At 39.5% G+C, this 21,981-nt stretch overlaps 1 protein-coding gene across 2 annotated transcripts; it reads left to right on the top strand.

Moving 5' to 3' along the window:
- The first annotated feature begins 135 nt into the window (after positions 1–135).
- On the top strand, positions 136–21,741 carry pacsin2 (protein kinase C and casein kinase substrate in neurons 2). 2 transcript variants are annotated; one of them, XM_063500360.1, is made up of 11 exons: positions 136–267; positions 10,042–10,133; positions 10,384–10,540; positions 10,834–11,069; positions 12,908–13,063; positions 13,251–13,426; positions 13,532–13,652; positions 15,338–15,468; positions 18,283–18,414; positions 19,459–19,640; positions 20,123–21,741. In XM_063500360.1, the coding sequence occupies exons 2-11, from the start codon at positions 10,077–10,079 to the stop codon at positions 20,233–20,235; spliced, it is 1,461 nt and encodes a 486-aa protein (XP_063356430.1). In that variant the 5' UTR covers positions 136–267; positions 10,042–10,076; the 3' UTR covers positions 20,236–21,741. The 2 variants fall into 2 exon arrangements, with proteins under 2 accessions (XP_063356430.1, XP_063356431.1); XM_063500361.1 differs by lacking the exon at positions 18,283–18,414.
- The last annotated feature ends 240 nt before the right edge of the window (positions 21,742–21,981 follow it).

The raw sequence follows: 21,981 nt of genomic DNA, 5'->3' as shown, positions 1-21,981 counted from the left end.
TAAAGTAGAAACACACTGGATTAAGTCTCCCTCAGCTCTATGATCTTGGAGTTATAAATATACGTCATCGCCTGTCCTCACAGTCTTATTGTGAAAATCTTGACCGGATGTGCAGGGTCGTCTGCTTATAACTGACACGGCTGTTTCAGTCAGTTGATCCATGGTGCCGCTGCTGAGCAGAAAAACGGCGAAAAGATTTGTAAATTGGCACCACTGGGACCAGTAACTCTTCATTAGAACGTAAATCCTCAATAGGACTAGTTTAAGGTAAGTTTACATAGATACTTTTACGTTGTGCTTTTTTACTAACTTACTTTTACTTACTGAAGGGGCTGTGGCTAATTCGCTAATGTTGGAGCTAACTGAGGGCTAACTTTATTAATTCGCACTTGAAGGAAGTTGGCTTTACAAACCCGAGAACCGGTATTTAGTCGTGGGAAAGGTCAGATAATGGTAGCTCTAAAGTGGTTTCAGGTGTGTCATGGAGTGTTAAAGTGAAGTTGAACTAGTTCACCACTGACTATTATCACGGTTGCAGTAACTTGGATATTCCGGGGACCTGTAGTAAGACTTAAGCCAGCACAGTTAAGTGGTAATGTACTAAATGTCACCGTGATTAATGTGGGATTTGATGTTATTGTTATAAAGCAGAGTCGGTCAGCTGCTTTAAGATGTTTCACCTCAACTGTTCTCACGTTTTTGTAATGCGAGTCTGGAGCTGAAGTGGTAAAGGGCGGGGCAGGTTTCGCAAGTAAAGATAACCTCCTAGCTTGCATGCTGTGCTCGCAGCATTACATAATTTTAACATTTTCCGTGGAGACTAATAGATTGGTATGTTTGTCTGAGCTCTGACACATGCCCTCTTGATCTGCTCTGCTCAGTTTGCTGCAGTGTCATCTGGCTGCCAAGTTCAGCCCTCCTTCACTCCTGTGCTGCACATATCCCGACAATCTGTGTCTATATTGCTCAGCGCTTTGCGGACGGACTATAACAAAACACCTAGTGGTCATAACATTTGCCATGAATGAATGGAAGTTATAAGTCACTATGGCCTTTCCATAGTGACACACAGTCGTCATGTAGCAGGAGAATTTACAGATGGATACCAAGGCGGAGATTTGAGGTCCTTGTGTTTTGTATCTGTAGTTTTGTTGTCAGGGTAAAGCAGTAGTGAAAATGCACCTGGTTCCTTTTTTTATGGGGGGGGAGGGGGGACATCCAAAATGATTGGACCCTCACATAACTAAGCTAAACTTAGAATGGGTGTTCCAATTCAGGCTGAGGACACTTCACTGCATTTTGAGGGACTGTTGTTGGTGTATTCCCACGAAGAAGTTAAATGACTATGGGCCTGCAACACTTGATGAGACTATCTTTACTAGAACTAGAATCAATCAATCAATAAACGGTTCTTTATATGCTACTGAGTCCATCTCATAACCAAACTCCCCCGTGTTTTCACAGTCGCACGAGAGTGAAGTTGTGAAGCAACAAGGCCAGAGTTCACAGGCTGCAATAAATATATTCTTATTTTTATAGACTCTTATTATATTTGGCTTTTAGGATAGTTGTCCTAACTTGCAGATTAAATTACTCTTGTGTTCCTCGACATCATGATGGGTGTTTTGTGCAGCTGTTTTTCCTCTAAATAAGAAGTTTTGGTGGCCACCAAATATATTTGGGCTTTCCAGGGTTGGTTAAAGAAAAGTAACTTTTTTTTTTTCCCTCTAAGTAGCATTTGCATTTACTTGGGCATAAAATCTGTGCCCAAGAGGACTTTTACATTGGTGTTTTTTGACTGAAGGCTTTCTTTTGGTCCTCTTGACTCAAGCAGTGAATGTGAATGTTGTGTTCGTAACTGGTAGATAATTGAGTTTGAAATTGAATTAATTGCCCAGACCTAATTCACAGTTAAACATAATCCTTATTTATTTTAGATTGGGCCTTCTTATTACAGTTTAAAAAAAAAAGAAGTTCTTTTTCTCTCCCTTTAAACCAGCCTTCTTCTCTTTGGCTGCCCCTTGCAAACAGAAGATTTGGGGCTTCTATGAACACCTGGATGGTGCCTGAGATTACCGTATTAGTGCTATCCACTCTCTGACGCGATGTATAGGCAGAAGCAGGAAAAACAACCCACTGCATGAGCATTTGCCATTATAACAGTATGCAAATTACAGAACATAAGTATTGCTTCTTTTATGCCAATGCACTTTAAAAACAAAAATAAGGATAAGAAATTGATTTGTAACAGTTGGTAGATTACTTGTTTGCGGGTCTTTGCTGAAGACTTTGCATACTGCTCATAATGCAAGACTGGGGCTTCCACAGGAAAACATGCCTGGTGATGATGTAACAATCTCCTCTTTCCCTTTCATGTAATACTGGATTTCCCTCCATTATGTTTCTCTCCATGCTGCTGGCATACCCAGTGGAAAGTGCCTGAAATTGTGGAACAAATGCCATTGTTTATCCTTGTCCACTGAGCAACAAGGGGACTGATCAGTGATGTCGAGGCTACAGTTAACAGGGTGTTGACGGACCAGTGGTTTCATTGTGTAGAGATCTGAGGCTTCTTAACTATAGTTAAAAGTTCTACCAGTGATCTCTATAAGGGCCGCAGATGCTGTTCTGGAAAGGCCATATTCCTTTAAGAGCAGCTGTTGAGCTCATGTGAGGAAAGGAGGGCAGAGTTTACTGAAAGTGATAGATATTAAAGGTCATGGCCTGTGATTATTATTTTTTTTCTATTTTATTTATTTATTTATTTACTTGGGGTGGATACTACTACTCCTGTGTGCACGAGTGCACAAGTTTTTTTTTCTTTTTCTTTTTTTCCCTCCTTTAGCAAAGTTGGTATTAAACCATGCCCTGCAGTGAAAGTGCAATATTGAAGGGATAGATCAGCTCAGCTGCACTCTCCACCACAGAGATTGCAGCTGCTTTGTACTACAATAAAGTAAAGTGGAAACATGCACATGCAAAAAAAAAAATCACCTCTGCCTTGGTAAGTAACTTCCATGTGATTAGCTTTCAGCATATATTTCTTTTTTTACCTTGTTTTGTGCATGTCATGTATGAAAATGGTTAAAGTTGCTCAAACATTTAGTCTACCCTCCACATAAAAATAAGTATCAAAGCTTCACAGCTAATCAGTTTCCTGGTTCTTTTGCCTCTTATGGTTTGCAGTAGGGCTGCCACAAACGATTATTTTGATAGTCGACTAGTCACCGATTATTTTTGCGATTAGTCGACTAATCAGATCATGCATCCATTGGACGTAAAACGTACAGCTTATTGCACCAGCATGCGTCTGCACTTATATAACTATCATTAGCTTACAACTTGAAGTGTTTAAGGTATGTGCGAGCTAAAAATAAAGACAAGATGATAGTTTATTAAACTTTTAATAAAATTTGCAGATTGTCTCAGTGGAGTTTAATAAACTCAACCCTCTGCTCCTTGCTATCTAAAATATAACAGGACACTGGAGTAAATTCTCGACCATCTCACACTTCCGTTTAATCAGTTTTCTGTTTGACGTTTATTCAGCTGTGTGAAAACTATAACTTTAATCTCAGCCAAACCGATTTACTCAGGAACAAATAAAACACTAGAAAAAGCCAAACAATAACAGTTTTAAGTTATTTAAGTGACTTATATACTATGTTTAACCTGAGTAGCAAAAGTCAGCGGGGGATTTGAAAACGATTTGCCGGGAGTCCTCAGTTCTCGCTGGCTCGAGTGACCATTAAACACCCCCCCCCCCCCCCCCCCCCCCCGGCTAGCTATCGAGCTGGTGGGTAACGGATGTCTCCGAAAACGTCGGAGCACTTTTGCAAATATGTGATGTCTTGATAAACCGAGCAGATATTTGAAGTTTACACAGCTGGATTCTCGCCTGAAAACATCGTAAAAGTTTATTTTGTGACCCAGAAAGAGTAATATTAAAACTAAGTAGCTGCCGCCATTGTTGGAAACTGGAATTGGCTGGGCTGCGCTATGAATCCTGGGATAGGTTGGGCCACGCTGGGGAAATGAAGGACGCATTTGTCGACCGCATTTGGAGGAGTCTTCGAGGGATGCGGCTTGAATTTGGACATGGCTACGATATTGGAGTTGCTGCTTCTTCTTCGGGGTTTAACAACAGCTGGCATCGTTGTACATGCAATGCTGCCATCTTCTGTTTCAGTCCGTTATTACTCTTAAATCCTACTACATATTCCTGCGTCTTTCAGGATCTTACAATGCTTTAAACGACGCGTCGACTATTACATTTGTCGTCGACGATTTTTATAGTCAACATAATCGTGACTAGTCGACTAATCGTGGCAGCCCTAGTTTGAAGGCAGTTAAATAGCTATCAATCCTGGAGTCATTACTGACCCATTCAAAAATTCTTGCAAATCTTATCTGAGGAAAAAATATAGCAAATGCGGATGTGCCTTTTCATTTAGGCAACCCGTATAAGTTGTGGGTTCTTGCTTACACTGGCAGATATCCAGACTAACATGTATTTGTCAGGCAACAAAAACTGACACAGAAGCCCTCAGGATGCCTCCAATTACTGAATGCATTTAGATGGAGGCAGAATGAGATTGTGTCACATGAATGGGGCAATATCTGTGTTTCACTATTAAATGTTGTTTTACAGAAAATGGCCATCATATCACGAATCTTCATCAAACCACTTGCTTTGCATCATCTGGTGTTCTGATTATGTTTCTCAACCACTGATATAAAGACTGCTTTAGGCATGTGTGTGCCTGTCGGCTGTATATATGTGCTCATTGCTGTGGTGCGTACGCCCTGTTGTTTCCTGCTTTTCTGCTTCATCCATTAGTATCTGTGACAGTCTGCAGGGCACTCTGAGGAACATAAACATGCAATGAGAAGTCGGTCTGCTGGTAGCTTATGGAAAGGAATATGCCCTTGGTAAAGGGTGTGTTTTGCTTAGCAGTCTTTCCCACCATTTGCAGAAGTCACTGGGAACTCGTGTCTTTTTACAGACGTGACTCAGTCTTTCTCACTTCTTGCCAGCATACTACAGTAAGTGTTCATGTGCTTTTAATAAAATGGTCATCTTTTGCCATTCATCAGCACTGGTCGATGTCCTGTTTTTATGAGGGAATGCACAGCATTTATCAGTTATCCCTGTGTCCTACATAATGACAAAATGTCACATTTTGTTATGCTCAATGAGGAGAAATTATAAATCAGCACAGCTGGAAACTAATGAGATTATCATGGAAAGCAAATCCAGCTACAATAAAGACTGGAAAAATGCTGAACACAGTGGTAGACAAGTTGTTTGTTTTTTGTTGTTTTTTTTCGTTTTTTTTTTTTTTTCTTTTTGCCTTAATAATTATACATATATGCCTAAAGATATGTGATGGTCTGTGAATGCATCCTTCTCAAACCTTTACAACCTTAGAACTGTTACAACAGCAGCTAAAATAACAGTAAACTGTTTTAGAAGTTAATGTCATTCATATAAGGGTATTGAACAGACTTGAGCTTGCTTTATATTTATCATATCTATCTTAAAAAATTTGATTTTTAAGGAAGATGATTTTATTATTATTATTATTATTATTATTATTATTTTGAATAACATCTGTCCTTCATATGCTCAACCTGTCCTGTTTTGCTGTTTGTTTCAGTAAGGTTTCAACACTTAAGCAGAAGTAAACTATGCCTCATTGGGCCGTGCCCACCCTATTCGGAGTCTGCTTTTTAAACCATTCACGAAAGAAACCACTAATACTACTTTCCAAACAGACAGCCTGACAAGTGTATTACAAAGCAAGATTAATGGGTTAGTGAGTTATGTCAAGCTTTTTAGTGTAATGAAGGTGGTTATGTTTTAACCTGGGAAGAGCGCCATAGCAACTTATGCTGACCACATAACCTTTTCCAGTGTAAAGTCTGCTGTAATTTCCACTTTATCTGACTCAGACTTCAGTAACATGCAGCTTATTATAGAATTATGATTATTAATATAAGATCTCCAGCTTGCAAAACTGTAGCACCAAAGGAATCTGTAAAGTTATCATAATGCAAACTGTACATCACATTGGCCTGGTTTTTCTTGCATACAGAACTGTTGGTACCAAACCCTCCCAATGCATCCTCAAGCAAGGTTTTGGTCTTTCCTGAAAGCAAAATTAAATCAATAGGATTATATTTTCATTATGATGGGACTTCCTTTACTTAAGCCTAAAATACATTTTCTTTAACAAATAGCCCAAAAAAAGAGAATGCATAGACTTCAATTAAAGTTAAAGACTTATTGCCCTAGTTATCTACTTGTGTACATAAACACGCACCACAGGGTTCTTTGTGAACCTGGCAAAACGATGCTGGAATTTTTTTTTATTTTTTTATTTATTTTTTTTTTTTCATTCAAAGATTCTTGAATTTATGCAGCATTGGTCTTTTGTGTTGGTATATTTGCCCCTTTCTTTGGAAGTATGCAGCACTCATTCGGTGTAGGACTTGAGTCTTTGATGTGGCAAAAAAAGTGAAATGATGTGTCAAACTCACCCTTTCATGTGGGCACCCAGAAAGCCAGGGCTGGCAAAGAAAGTTGATAACTGCTATCAAGATACTGTTATCTCTGTCTGGGGTTTTGGGTTTTGTCAGTCCAGCTAACTCGAAGAAAGCCTGGCTGTGTTGAACTCAATTCGTAGAACAGCTCTTTGGTGTGTTTTTTGCAAAATGGGTTCGAGTAGTGACAGTGTGGGAATTTACTTAACATGCCATGGCTCAGTCAGGCACTGAGGAATGTATTTGTTCATTTCTATCTTAAGGCTGTTGTCAGCTATTAAATTCCACTGTGGTTAGTACATACACTAATCAGACTTCAGTGATTATGCAATTTCTAAGCCTGTAATCTAAGGCAGTCTATAGTCTTGATTAAATCATACATTTAGAAAGACACTTATGTCATTTTTATTCAATTCAAATTTAAATGTAAACACTCTCAACTTTAGTTTCCGCATATTTAAGTGTTTTTTGCTTGGGCATAGCAGCATAGTGTTGAAATTTCCAGCGTTCTCCTACAGTGACAGACTGAGTGGACTTCAGACCCCAGCTTAGTCAACACCATTGTTTACAGTTCTGGCTCAAGCTGTGTTCAATTGTTTAGCACAGTCCACACAATGTCCTTCAGAGCCAAGGGTGTGCAGAGGTTTTCCTATAAAGGAATTCATAGGACTTCAGCCTTTGTGGCGATTTAAGTTTCTTTTAACTGTGTAACAGATTGTTCTAGTAGCTACATTCAAAATGAACAAGGATGAATAGAACAATCACCTGCTCAAACATATTTGTATCCTGAGAATATAAGTATGTAGTTTAAACTGAGTTTTCATATCCCCAAGCACATGAACACATCTCAAAATGTTGATGTTTAAGTATCGTGTAAAGGCAAAGTCATATTCTCAGTTTCATCCCCTCCCATGAATAGCAAAACAGAAATGTGTATGTGTATTACTACGGTTGTTATTGGTTTACTCATATTAGGTCATTATGATGTTATTGGAGGTTTCTGTTGAATTTTCTTGCTGGTTTCAAATATCCTTGCCCCTGTGACATCACCTTTGTTTTTGTTTGGGCGTTTTGTTTTTTTCTCCTCCCGTCAACCACACAAGCACATGTCTTTCCACTACTAGAAAGAAAGCAGGTTAGTATGGCATTTCATAGCACTTGTGTATCGACTTCACTTTTCAGAACCAGGCACTATGTCTGTGTGTGTGGGGGGGAGGGGGCGCGGCGCGGCAGTCCACTGTTTGAAACAGCTGGTAGGAGGGTCAGGATGAGAGGATTGCACATGCCCCTTAATGCTTGGAAATTGGCTCTAATTAATTTTGTTATGAAGAGGTGTCTGTTTGAGGTTTAATGATCACATGCTCATCATTTACTCTCTTCTGGCTTGTCTCTTTTGAGGTTTTGATCATCTATACCTCTTACATGATTGCTTATGAAGGATGGTCTACAAAAAACTTGTGAATTTTGTACTATATGTCGCTCACATCTAACCAGAGCTCAAGGTTACTTCCCCTTCTCCACCCATCACTGGTTCAAAAGTGTATGATGACTGAACAGGGTGTGTGATGTTTGTTAACTTAAAAATGAGCAAAATGAATCCCTTTTAACTCAATATTTTTGTTTTCTCTGATTCTCTATATAGTGTGTAGCTTACATGCACATATACTGATGCCATTATTTTGAACTTATGGCTAACATTAACAGTAAGCCATTGTAACTGTATAAATGACAGTGAGAAATTAAAATGGTGCTCTGATTTAGACAAGTAGTCAGGAATGGTGTTATAACTGTACTATAACTTTTTGATGCAGACAAAATGCTCCACAACTACAGCTTATTAAAGCTGTCATTTATGAGAAAATTAAAGTTCTGCTCCTTTTTTTTGTTTCTCCTTTTTTTTTTTTTTTTTTTTTTTTTTTTTTTTTTTTTTCTTAAAAAAATGAAATGGTGGCACACCATCTGTTGTTGCATAGTTTCTTCTGAGTGTGTGTATTGGCTGTTAGACCGACATAACTTCACAGTTTAAGAGAAAATTGTTCATTTGCCTCCCTGGCCTGTGGACACCACAATACTACCCTCTGTCCAAGTCCTGCCCTGGAGGCCATGGGCCACTGACCATTGATGAACAGACCCACAGAGCAGTGGGCCTCATCTTCTCACTGTCTCGCTCAGCTGAAAGGGGCCCAGTGTGTTCATACTTGGCACTAAACTGAATCTTGTGTGATCCAGTCGGAAGTGGACGGCTCTCAATTGGGGTGAAAATTGTTAGAGTTATAAGTTTTTTTTAAAAAAATAAAAAAAAGTTAAAGTGACTACTGGAGGAGTTTTGCAAGACTTTGATAAAACCCCTAATCTCACTGTGGGTGTGAATGCATCTAAAAGTGTTTTTGGTTTTTTTTTTTTTTTTGGTTTTTGTTTTTTGTTTTGTTTTTTTGTTTTTAAGTCATAGATCTTAAAAAATGGAGGTAGAACATGAAAGCTTTAATTTGCTATGTTTTTATTGGAGACGCACATTGGAAGCCACATTTGACTTTACGGGGTAATCTAGAGAATATAAACTTCCTCAGCATCTGAGCATTATTAAAAACTTCAAATTACTTCTGCTCTTACTTAGTGCAACTGAGCACAGACTTTGTTGGGTGAAAGTTCAAATACACTTTGAAGTGCCCATTTGAGAAGCATTTGCATCCTGTTGATACTTGCAAACTGTCAGCTGACATCTGTTAGATTTAACTCTGATCTGAAAATGTATATGAGATACTAGAATGAAAAGGGCCTCCAAGCTGATGAGGATGAGAGGAAGGAGAGGAGTGAGAAATTTAGCAGAGAGGAGTGAAGGGAAGAATAAACTGCCTGTTTTTTTGAGGCTTTTGAGTTTGAAATGCTGGATGCGAGGACTCAAGGAGTAACAGAGCACAGACTGTCGTACTAGTCTGGAGGAAACGGAAGCTGCCCACTGTGCGCCTCTTGATGGTTTCTCTTTCTGCGATAATAGAGACTCAGTGTTCTGTGAGTAGCCGCTGTGGTTTCAACTTGTCATATGTGCTGGTGGGGGCGTGGGGGACCCACCTGCTGGCCAAGATTATCGAACCAGATCACACACTCTGCATCTGTCTGAACTGCTCTTCTGAACCTTTTATCTTTCACCATCTTATCTGCGTCTGAACACAGCTGTAGTCTCTGTGGAATTTTGTGACAGAACAGTGATGTTGACTAAATGCTGTTTTCTTTCAGCTGGTGGTTTTGTAATGCATGGAGGGAAGACAAATTTGAGATAGTGTTTAAAATGTTTCCCTTCCTCCTTTTGTTTATGAACATGAGCTCGTCTCCCCCCCCCCCCACACACACACACACATATTTGTGAAAGAGAAAGTTACTGTAATAACATGTGAACTAGGCTGATTGTAAAAAGCCTTGAACCTTTTTAAATGGAGTGTGGTTTGTACTCATAACATGGATATTGTGACTTTTAATTTTGGCATGTGTTTTCCCTAGGACCTACACACTAAGTGTAGCTTTGGGCAGCAGCCATGTCAGGCACCTATGATGACTCCATGATTGATGTCTCCAGTGACAGCTTCTGGGAGGTGAGATGCATTAAATCTTTCCTCTGTTCTACAGTTTGTAACTTGGTTATTTACACTTTTCTTTTCTTTTTTTAATGGCTCAAGTCAAGCAAATGATTGAGGATCAATTATAATAAAATGATGCTCTATATCATTCTTGGGAGGGGTGTAACTGCTCTCCAAAAAAATGCCCTTTAATAGAAAACAAGCACTGCAGTTCCTGTTTTTTTTCTTTCTGTATATCCATCAAGTTTTATTTTCTGGTTTGCAGGTTGGAAACTACAAGCGCACCGTGAAACGGGTAGACGATGGTAGTCGGCTCTGCACAGATCTCATGAACTGCATTCATGAGCGGGCGCGTATTGAAAAGGCCTACGCACAGCAGCTCACAGAATGGGGGAAGCGTTGGCGGCAACTTGTAGAGAAAGGTAAGATTAAATTGTACGTAGTTAATTTTTTTTTTTTTTATATATACATAAAGATTTTGCTTTGTTTTAGGTAAATTGAGTGTAGTTTATACAGTGCCGGTTCAGTTGCCTTAAGGCTCTTTGGGTGAAAAGCCTACAATAAATTATATTTATTGTAGCATCTTAATCGTTCTAATGTATTTATCACCCAGAACAATGTGCTGATTCATCATCAACAATGGGGAAATTTAAGCTCAAGTTGAATCTAAGCCTGAATTTTGTCAAGACTAACTAATAAATAACTCTGCCCTCAGGACCTCAATATGGTACGTTGGAGCGAGCGTGGGCTGCTCTGTGTACTGAGGCAGAGAAGGTGAGCGAGCTTCACATGGAGGTGAAAGCAGCATTGATGGGAGAAGACTATGAGAAGCTGAAGAACTGGCAGAGAGAGTCCTTCCACAAACAGATGATCGGTGGCTTCAAAGAGACTAAAGAGGCTGAAGATGGCTTCCGCAAGGCTCAAAAACCCTGGGCCAAGAAACTCAAAGAGGTGTGAATTTCAAACTTCTCATGAGCTCAGGACATTTGATGTGAGTTAGGAAAAGTGTAGTTTAGCTTTAATAAATCATGAGCAGCGTCAGCTTTACTCTTGAACTAAACACCTCAAATGTGAGGTCAGGCTTCACATTTGAGGACTGCAAATCAAAATTGGGCTTTACAAATTTTAGTCTGGCACACACATCACTTTATGTTCTCATTAAAATTTCATCCTCTAGTTGTGTGGTCTGTAGCCTGAAAAGACAGGCTAACAAGCTACCAAACAAGAGGTGGAAGTACTTAATTACTCAATCTGAAAAACTGCTATATCTATCACAAGATGATCTCAGCAGTAAGAGAACGTCATTTTTCTTGAGAAGTTCATTTTTAACTTTTTGGTTTTTATATGCAACCATGGTTGCATGTCAGATGATCAAAAAACAGGGTGTCAACACACCTTTGTTGCTGAGGAAGGACAGTCTTTCTTATGGCATTCAACAGTATCCCTCATTGGTAGTTTCTTTAATTGTGCTTCTTTGAAGTTGGATAGGGCAGAGTTAAAATTCTCAACTTAAAGTGATGGCTATTATTTTGCTTATTTTCACTTTAATTTGTTAATGTCATTCACTTTCTATGGTCTGTTGGTCACACAATGAAATGCACTAGGTGGATTTGGTTGTCTTAAAATTCAGTTGATTCAATCGAGTGAGTCCCCACTCTGTGACTTTTGTCTGCTTCAGGACTTTGTGAAATGTGTGACATGTGAGATTGGCTGCACAATTCTGATACAGTTAGCACATGTTAATAAACTGTTTGGTGCTTAGCAAGCTTTCCAGGATGCCATCTTATCTAAAGCACAAGGAAGTCATTTATCATCTTGCTGATCACAGCCATGAATTTTACCCCTCAGTTCTCATGAATACATTTTACTGACTCATTGTTTGCGCTTCTTTCCATGACTACCTATGTCTTAAACAACACCAGAGCACAAGCACAGTTGTATCTGGTTAGTGTTGGATTTTGAAGGTTACTGCCAGGCATAGGAAAGGAAATGGTGAGGGCACAGACTCCTTTGGTTGAAAATGAGGTCAATGTATTTCCTACTGCCGCTTTTATTTTAGCAGCCTGTTTACTTGTCGGAACCTGCCTCCCCCCCCTTCTTTCTTTCTTCCTGGGCATATTTATGACCGGGCATGTTGCAACCAGGCTCCCACCCACTACTTCCTGTGAGTATGATGTCACAGGGGATGGTGACATCCTGGCCTGTCATTGAGCAAAACTGTTTTGTGATGGAGATTTATTGATTGACCAGATGGGCAAGGACAAGCGATGAATGGCAGAGAGAAAATGAGGGTAGTTAACTGGCTAACTGACATGGGTGAAGTGGGTAGTGTGTCAGTATCGGACCTGCCTTCTAAACTGACTATGAAGTATTTTATTCATAGGCCCGAGCCTCCTTGTTTTGTTTTTGTGGACATTAAATATCCCTTTTCTATTCAGAAAAGGGAAAACGCACAAATGCCTGTTAAAGCAACTTAAAAATCAGGGCTGGCTCTTGTTGTTTTGAGCTATCTAGCATAATGATTACAAAGGACATTAAAAAGTTCTGCTTTTTCGGTGAACAAGTACGGTCATCAGTTTCACATAAATGTGAAGGCAGCCACTTGAGCATTTTGGAAAGCATAACAAATGTTGTTTGCTTAGATACTTCACTGAAAGTTTTCATACAAATTAAGGCTGAGTAAAGAGGTGGTTATATCTTCAGATACCAGTCTTGACAACTGTCCACACTTCCTCACACTGATTCAAGTTACCATTTCCTTAATTTTACTTTAACCATCAAACCTGCAGGTAGAGACTTTGAAGAAGGCCTACCACACTGCCTGTAAAGAAGAGAAGCTTGCAGCCAGCAGGGAGACTAACAGCAAACTCGAGAGCAACAATAACCCTGAAGCCCAAAAGAAACTTCAGGAAAAGGTGGAAAAGTGTCAGCAAGAGGTCCAGAAGGTACAGTTTCCTGTGGCAAGAGACTAAGAGGGAGGCTTGTAACTGGCAAGACATCTTGTTTTTTGTTGGTTTTTTCCCCCCCTTTTCCTTTCTTAGCTGAATGTGGGAATCCATGTGAGTTTTTATTTGTTTGGGTGTTTTTTGTTGTTAAATGTGATTTATCATTCCTTCCCTTCTTACCTTTCAGACTAAAGAACGTTATGAGAAATCTATTGAGGAGCTTGACAAATTGACCCCTCAGTACATGGAAAACATGGAGCAAGTGTTCGAGCAGTGGCAGCAGTTTGAAGACAAGCGCATTCACTTTTTCAAAGAGGTGCTGCTGGAGGTTAAGCAGCACCTGGACCTCTCAACCAATCACAGGTCAGAAATGACACAACATCCCTTTCAGAAAGACACAGATGTGGGAGAAGTCGGAGCTTTGAATAGTTACGCTTAAAGTGTATTCCTTGCCCTTGGTCATTGTAGATATCAGGGAGTTTACCACACACTGGAAGACACAATCTCTGGCACCGATCCTGAAGAGGACCTAAAATGGTTCCGGTCCAATCATGGTCCTGGAATGCCAATGAACTGGCCCCAGTTTGAGGTAATGTACTAAAGACCACACTAATTTAATGCATGAGTGTAAATTGGCTAGGGGAAGGGTTGCGCTCTGAGAGGAACGGCTAGAGGTTTCCAAGTAGTTTTCACATCCCAACCGGAAGCTCTGTTTGACTCCTGTTACACTGAAGAGTGGGTTGTTGTTGCAGACTTGATGAGATGATGATATACACTAATAGCTCTTCTATATTATTCAGTAGGGTAATTTAAGAATGAATTAAAGTACTTTAGGAAGCGTATCTTAAGAGCTGCGGGTACTCTTGAGGTGCAGCTGTAAGCACCACGGGTCAGAAATGGAAAACGTCTGAATGAAAAAGTTTCAAAGGTAGTAAAGCGTTTGGCCCAAGCAGGAGTTATAGCCTTCTGTCACTCTTGGCATTGAGACACCAGAGGTTGAAGTAAATCTGTTCTCATCGGGGATCTAATTCATGTTCTTTTGCCAATAGGAGGTGACATAAGAAATGGGCGCATAAAGCTGCATGCACTTCCACTGATACAATTTATAGTGTTTTTTGCATACTCTTGCAGGCATAGTTGTTCCAGTGAGGCAACTTCTTCCACTTTTTCTGTCTGAACAGTCCCTATTTTTGGAAGTGGGGTTTTTTGTAAAGAGGAATATACCGGTATCTCCCCTGTGATTAAATTCCACACTGCTATCCATGGCACATTTAAGTAAACTGAATACAACATCACTGTGTCTTCATTTCCCTGCAAGATGGAGATTTTTTTTTTTTTTTTTTTTTTTTTTTTTTTTTTTTTTTTGCTTATGCAGCTGTTTCAGCAACATGGTTCAGGATTACATAGTGTTATCTGCATTAAACCTGTTGTACCCCTGCTTTCCTTTTCGCATATTTGACAGAATTTGGAATGGTCTCGTCCTCGTCCCTTTAAGAGATGGTCCATTGTAGTGAGTTCTGCATGAGAGGGCTATTCTCTCACAGCAGCCATGGGGAGACTATTTATTCCCACTAACCCTCTCAACCTGTGTGTGCCTTTGACTCAAGTTGCCTTAGTGAATCTTAATTGAGACCAAACTTTATGTGGTATCTGCAGACAGTATATGAATACTATCAGTGCTAGTCAAAGGTTCATGCTTCCTGACATTTACTTTTCCTCGATATCAGAATTGCTGTAATTTATCTTTCGTCTTTCTAACTTTTGGACTCTGACCCCTCATTTCAGCCTCTGAGGCATTACTGCAGTTCATGTGAACTCTGCAGTGTCACATGATACTGTGTCATGGAAGACTTTAGTTTTAAGTTATAAATCAGAGGGGTCAGAGAAACAATTGAAGCTCTGAGGTTATACTTGCTCTGTTATCTATGCATCCATCTTATGTAATGTGACTAACCTTCCTCTCTTTGGTTGAGGGGAAAATTTGTTGGTGCTGTTTCTCTTTCAACGGGATATGGATGCTGCACATGTCTGTGTATCCTTTACACACTCCAATATAAACGGACATGTATGCACAGTTTTAAAATTGGGAATCAGTGGATCAGCTTGAGAAACGCTGAACTGATCAGGGACTCTGGGGCTGTGTGTTTAAGATGCTGTGCTTATGTTCTCTCTCTACTAGCTGATGGGCTTGTTGATTCACTCTTTTCACTTGGCTAAGTTTGGCACAGTTGTACGGTTAATTTTTAATAGGTAATTTTTTTTAATGTGTAACAGGACTGGTCCATAGACCTCAACCGAACCTTGAGCAGACGAGAAAAGAAGAAGCCATCAGAGGGCGTCACATTGACGGGCATCAGTCCAGCTGGGTCAGACCAGCCTGTTCAGCCTGCCAAAACCAGCAACAGGTAGATGTCTGACAGCTCATTGGTTCACTGTCTTTGTCAAACATGCAGAGAATAGAACATCTGTTTTAATACACACATCTATCCAAACTCACCACATCAAAGATGCTGCTGCACCCTGTGCATGGCATCCTACTCTTAAGGAATGGCTGTAAACTTTGCATGAGGGAAGCTCCAGGAATGATGTTCAGTTGTGCAGCCGTCCCCATGGCAACAGTAAACATTTTGATACAGATTGTTGGGATAAAGTTATTCTCAAGAGACTGAAGCCTGCTGGTGCATACCTGAAAGCATGCCAAAAGTACTGTGGAAATATTACACACGCACATGCTTTATAGGCATTCATATTGGTAGTGACAAGTTGAAAAAAGGCCAGATTAGTCAGACATCTGTACTTAAAGCAAGTGGGCTAAGATGCTATGTCAGCTAATACTGTAATTAACAGACTCATTTTAAGATTTAAGCAAAATATCAACACAAACCCTCTTATCTTTCAGTTTATGGTAAGCGAGTTAATCCTCCATTGATCTAATAAAATAAGGGATTTAAGGCTTCTGTCAAAGTTAAATGTCTGGCGGTTTTTAATAACATGAAGGAATCTTTTTAAGGCGATAAGTTGGGAATGTAACTGTCCTTAGACATTTGTTAACGGTGTCGTGGCAACAGTACTGTGGACTTGACAAGTCCACAGTACTAATTTAGATGCGCTCTATAAAAACTTGGTTAAATGATTTGTGTGTGTGTGTGTGTGTGTAATTGATTTTTATGGGCCTGTGTGTTTTGGGAGGCCTCAACTCTTCACATTCCTTTGTAGCTTTGTAATGATCTCTCAATTTAATGTGCAAACACCTGCTGTTTGCTCTTAACAAGCAGGAAGATGTGTGCATTTAAAACTTGTGGAGGAGTGTGTAGAGGAGCTGATTGAGGGAATGCCAAGCATGGAAAGTATTTGACCTCTGACCACTACCATTGCACTTGCTGCCACTCCCCCGAACTGTATATGCTGCTTGTTTTGTTGTTGTTGGTTCTTTTTGAACATCAGTGAGTATGGGTACTTGTTTCAAGCCTGATCCCTATCTGTAGTCACAACTTGGATAATTGGATAATGGTGAAACTTGTTTTTGAGTCAGTGTCAGACTTGTCTTTCCTTTCCCTGTGTTGTTTTTTCTTTTTTCTCTTTGTCCTTGATTTGAAGTGTCAGACATGAATCAAACTGATTTTAAAACTCTTAGAGCTTGCTTAGAGCAACGTCAAAAGTCTTTTAATTCGTGATTATGAGGTCAACTTTGGATGGTTTCAGTCAGCTAAGTTACACTGTACCAGACTCCCACTGCAGAAGTGTTTGCTGTAATAATGCCACAGGCTTAACTCGGAGAGCATAGCATGACTATGCAAACAAAGGCGTTCACCTTTCTGTACTTGGGGCCAACTGATAACTGCTTCTGTAAATGTTTCTATAAACAGGGAGTAGGAGTCTTGTTTCCTCTGATACAGGTGAAGGCCTTCAGGTTTTTTGCTCCTTGAAACACAATCACAATAATAGGAAGTAAACAACCCTCATGTGACTTCTTCACAGGGTTTTTACACCTAAACAACCCACAGCTGGCAATTAAGGGCTCAGGGAGGGGCTCATTGATGTTTTTGGTAGCTTTGTGATAATTATGACATGCAGCACTTATTAGTGCAAAACAAGTTGCACTAGAATGCTCTTTCTGTCTGTTTAGTTTCATGATTTGTTGATGTCACTCTTTCATATAAATATAAAAATTACTGGGTCTTCCAGCTGTCCTTAAACCTACAGTTATAGCCCCACCTCTCTTGCTGTTGCTAAATGTGCAACAGAGGCAGAAATCTCTAACCTTCAGCTGACTAATTCTATGACATGATTAAATTCTAAAATAACCTTTTGAGCTTGCGGTGTTTCATCTAGACTTCTAAACTCTATCAGGCTTTAGAAAATGTAGCCCATGACGGGGAAACCTGTGCCAATCAGACAGCCCTGCTGAAAAAGCAGGTGCACAAGCGTGTGTGTGTGTGTGTGTGGTTTTGTTTTTTTTGTTTTTTTTTGGTTTTTGTTGTTGTGGTGGTGGTGGTTTAAGATGGCGGAAAACATGATTCAGTGATGAGAAGTTTTACAGAAAAAGTTGCTTCTTGAGTGCTGTCAGTATTTTCCCATCTTTTTAAAAATAGAATGAAGCCCACATTGTTGGAGGGACTTTGAGCAAAGACTTGTACAGAAGACTGTGGAAAGACTTTTGTCTAACTCAGTTTTGAATGTTTACTTCATTAGAAGGTCTTTGACTATGCCTGGCCTTGTTTAGGGTTGGATACTTAAACTGATGTCTGAACTCATTTCATTCCAGAGAATGGCGTAAAAGATTATGGAGTCTGACTGTAAGAGCTCATTATAGTTAGATGCACACTACTGGAACCTGCTGGGAAATCCATGATGTTGTGCAAGACCAGCTTTGTTTTGTTTGGATACTCACTGTTGGGTTGAGGGGTTTAGTGAAAGGCTGATAGGACAACTTTAACTTGTGTGATGTGCTGATGAACTTAAAGTTGTTACCTCACTGGACACATGTTCATTTGCCCAACCATTTTCTTAGCTGCTTATGAACTTAAACCCCATCCCAACTGTCAGTCCATCACAGGAATAACCCTTTAGTTTCCTTTTGGACTAAAATATCGACTGCGTCGATGATCCAATCTTCTTCTGCTTCCTGTTATGCATAACTTTTTTTTTTTTAAATCCCAGGTGTGACTCTGTATGCATGCTTGTCAACAACAATCTCTCACTGTGTCCCATGTTGTCAGCCTGACTGTACCAAAAGCTGCACCTGTGGGCACGAACCCATTTGACGAAGATGACGATGAAGTGGAGGAGACTGCTGTGGAGCAGGAGATCACAGTCAACAACGTCGTTGTGAATAAAGAGGAAATAAAAACGTTGGTGAACCGGAAACACTCACCTGCGGCATTTTCTGTTTCTACCTTTGCTACGTGGAGCGTCGTTGGTGTCGCGTCTCGTGCCTTTTCCTTTTCTTGGTTTCTTCCCACTACTTTTTCTTCTCTTCTTCCTCAGGTGTCATGTTGTGGCTCTGCATGGTCATTGAATGGCATTGCACACAAAGCCTGTGTCTGTTCTTCATCCCTAACAGTTTCATGTCTTGCAGAACATTAAGTGTATGCGCATGGAGGCGCATGCTTCTGCTGTGGAAATGCATTGTTTCTCTCTTACAGTCAGATCTGGATATTAGATTGAAATTGGTCTTTTTGTTTTGTTTTTTTTTTTTTTCTTGTTTTTTTTTTTTTGTGCCAACTGATAATTAAAAGGCTCTTTAAAACAAAATGAGTAAGAGTTTTTGTCTATCAACTTTTACTCATTTGTGAATAACAGTTGTACCTAATGGGTGGAGGGATCCAAAAATAGCTTTGAAACCGTAAACTGGTCTGACTGTAAATTATTCTTGTTGACTTGGTTTTGTTTTTTCAGCTTTGCCTGCCAAGTTCCTTCTGATGTTTAGGTGGCTCCCTCTCCTGGTCAGAGTTCAAACTCCAATCATGCGTTGACAATTGTGATTTGTCTTGCTTCATCTTGTTGTGCTTCGGTTTTTGTTTTTCTTACATGTCATGTTGATGGTTTCTTTTCTTTTTCTTTTTTTGCTTTGCCCCTTATTTCTTTCTCCTCCATAGACTTCAAGTTCTTGTTCTCAGTGGCATCTAAGCAATTTTGAAATAATTTATCCTGCGTCAACCAAATGCTTGCTTTTTAGTCTTGCAGTTGTTTAGACTGACCCAAAAGGATAGTGTTTTCTGGATTTGGAGATGCATTTTTATGCTTTTTGGGTTTCCACTGTACTGTATTTGTTTTATTTTCCCCCCTTTCTTTTTTTGCCCTAACCAAACTCTTTCCACCTGCCTTGACGGTTTTTCTTTGACGTGTGAGGCAAAATACCAGGTTTTTACTATGTGGTTGGTCTGTCTGTCCAGTGCAAGCAGTACAGAGAAGACTCCAGACTGGTCGGATGAGGACACAGCTGGTAACCCTTTCTCCACCAATGGTGAGGGTAATCCATTTGAGGAAGAGCCGGCCTCTCCTGTTGTATCGGTGCCTGTCAAAGCTCTCTACGACTATGAGGGACAGGAACAGGATGAGCTGAGCTTCAAAGCAGGTACATGACTAAAAGGGGCCATGTACATCTCAGTTTGGCCTCAAGCAATCATTTATGAAAGAGATTATGATTTCAGTAATGTACACCTATAACCACTTCATTAGGATACATCTTAGAGTTGGACCTCCCTTTGTCTTCAGGGCTGCCTTAATTCTTCATGGCATTGATTCAAAAAGGTGCTGGAAACAGCCCTCAAAGATTTGGGTCCATATTGATATAGTTGCTGGAGATGCATATTTCCATGATGCAACTCTGTTTAACCATATCCTAAAGGTGCTTCCCCTTTATTAGATTGTGTTCTGGTGACTTTGGTTTTGCTCAAAAAAATTTAGAGCTGCATATTTGACACTGCTGCTGTAAATGGACTCTGTTCTTTTTTTTTTTTTTTTTTTTTTTTTTTTTCTTTTTTAAACTTTCAAATTAGAACGACTTCTGTATATGTACGTAGAGTAAGATTAAGATTTGTCTCTCCCCGTTTCCAGGTGATGAATTTACCAAAATAGGTGAAGAAGATGACCAGGGCTGGTGCAAAGGCAGGCTCAAGGATGGACAAACAGGCCTCTATCCTGCTAACTATGTGGAAGACATCCAGTAATGAATCGCCACTGATGAAACAAATGTGAAGAATGAAGAATGTGTTTTATGAAACTTGACAGGCTCTTATTTTCAGCCCTCTTTTCCTTGTTTGTGATGACTGGATTGGAGTTGGTGGAGGACAGAAGAGAAGGGTTTGTAGAGCTTAGGAGGACCACTTTAGTCACTTCTTACCCGTGGACACTGTTGGAAACTACAAGTTTCCAGAAGATTTCAGGAACATCCAAGAAGACTTGCTGTCGGTGTAAGATGTTACTTAGAATCCCATTTATGCTGTTACAGAAATAGCTATTCAAGTACATGTTAGATAAGACTGAATGAAATGTGTGAATTTAGATCATTTAAGAAAAAATCACTGGGATTACGATCTTACAAATAGTCTTGCATGCGAAACACAGCCTTGATATGCAAGCCTGTTTTTAATTCATCAAGGGAATTGAACCTTTTTTATAACCAGTACTTGCATTTCTCCTGAAAGAATCCAGTCCATAGATGTTTTTTATTATTTGGCCTGAATTGTGAGATTTATGAACTTCATTTTAAATTAGTGTTTATATTCTCTCATTTCTTTCAGGGTTTTGATTTTTTTTTTTTTTTTTTTTTTTCCCCCATTCAGTTTGTAACTGTTGTGGTTGTTGTTATATTTAGTTTTTCAAAGGAATGGTAAAGATCCTCAGTTCACCTTTATTCATGGGTAGACTTCCTTTAGTCACTGCAGCTGAATGTATTTGTTTTCACTCATGGATTGTTCACTTTTACTGCATCCACTGACCCCGCTCCCTTTCTCACACACCTTTCTGATGATTGTAGATATTTATATTGCAACACTGAAAGTTTCTCACTTGAATCTTCTAAGTTCAGTTCTCAGTTCTTGTCACATGCCAGGTTATGGGAGAATATTTTATTGTTTAACTGAGATTTCATGTTCTAGCAATAAAACCACAAATGAGTATCGTATTGCATACATGCATATACATTAATAATATTAGAACAAATCAAACATTCTGATTGGATGATGTGCAAGAAATTATTAATTTATGATGCCACAAGTGCTTTTGTTGTTCTGATGCTGAAATGTTGTGATGGAGAATCGGTTTGTACATTAACTGAATGTTTATGGCAAACGTCCATCGACCGTTACTGCTATATCTGTAAATATGATTTATATTTTCCCTTCAGAGGGCCATATGAGTTGCTTTAATCACCAAATGCTTTGTGAAAAATTCATTTTCTTTGGGACCTATGACATTGCTATCACAGCCTTAATGCACAGTTTGCAAATATGAGCTGCACATCGTTCACAAAGAGCATTCATAAGTGCACCAGTTAAATAACTATTACTTTTGATGCCTTCAGGCTACAGCAGAAGAGGAAGAATTTTTGTTTTGTACATCAGTGAGGAAAGATGTTCAAGTGTTGCTAGCAAAATGCAGCGACAGCTATACTTGCACAGAAAGGTTTGTAATTGTTGTCCAACATCACAATAAATGAATTTACTGGGAAAATATACAGATTTTCTTCTTATATTTTCACTGAATGTCTGAATAACTTCGTTGGATCTAAAGACACTCAGAACTGAGTCTGTTTCAATAGGTAACACAAACAGTTACAGATTTGATCACTATTGTACTTTAATTATTAAAGAAAGTTTGACTTTGAGCTGCATCTAACTTTATTCTGTTGCTGTAATTTTTTTTTTAAATATATATATGGGGGGGGGGTTGTTTGTTTTGAGGGGGTATATCCT

Source organism: Pelmatolapia mariae, linkage group LG17, assembly GCF_036321145.2.
Source record: "Pelmatolapia mariae isolate MD_Pm_ZW linkage group LG17, Pm_UMD_F_2, whole genome shotgun sequence".
NCBI classification, from domain to species: domain Eukaryota; kingdom Metazoa; phylum Chordata; class Actinopteri; order Cichliformes; family Cichlidae; genus Pelmatolapia; species Pelmatolapia mariae.
The sequence above is the reverse complement of the archived record's forward strand: the minus strand, read 5'-3'. Positions and strand labels throughout refer to the sequence as shown.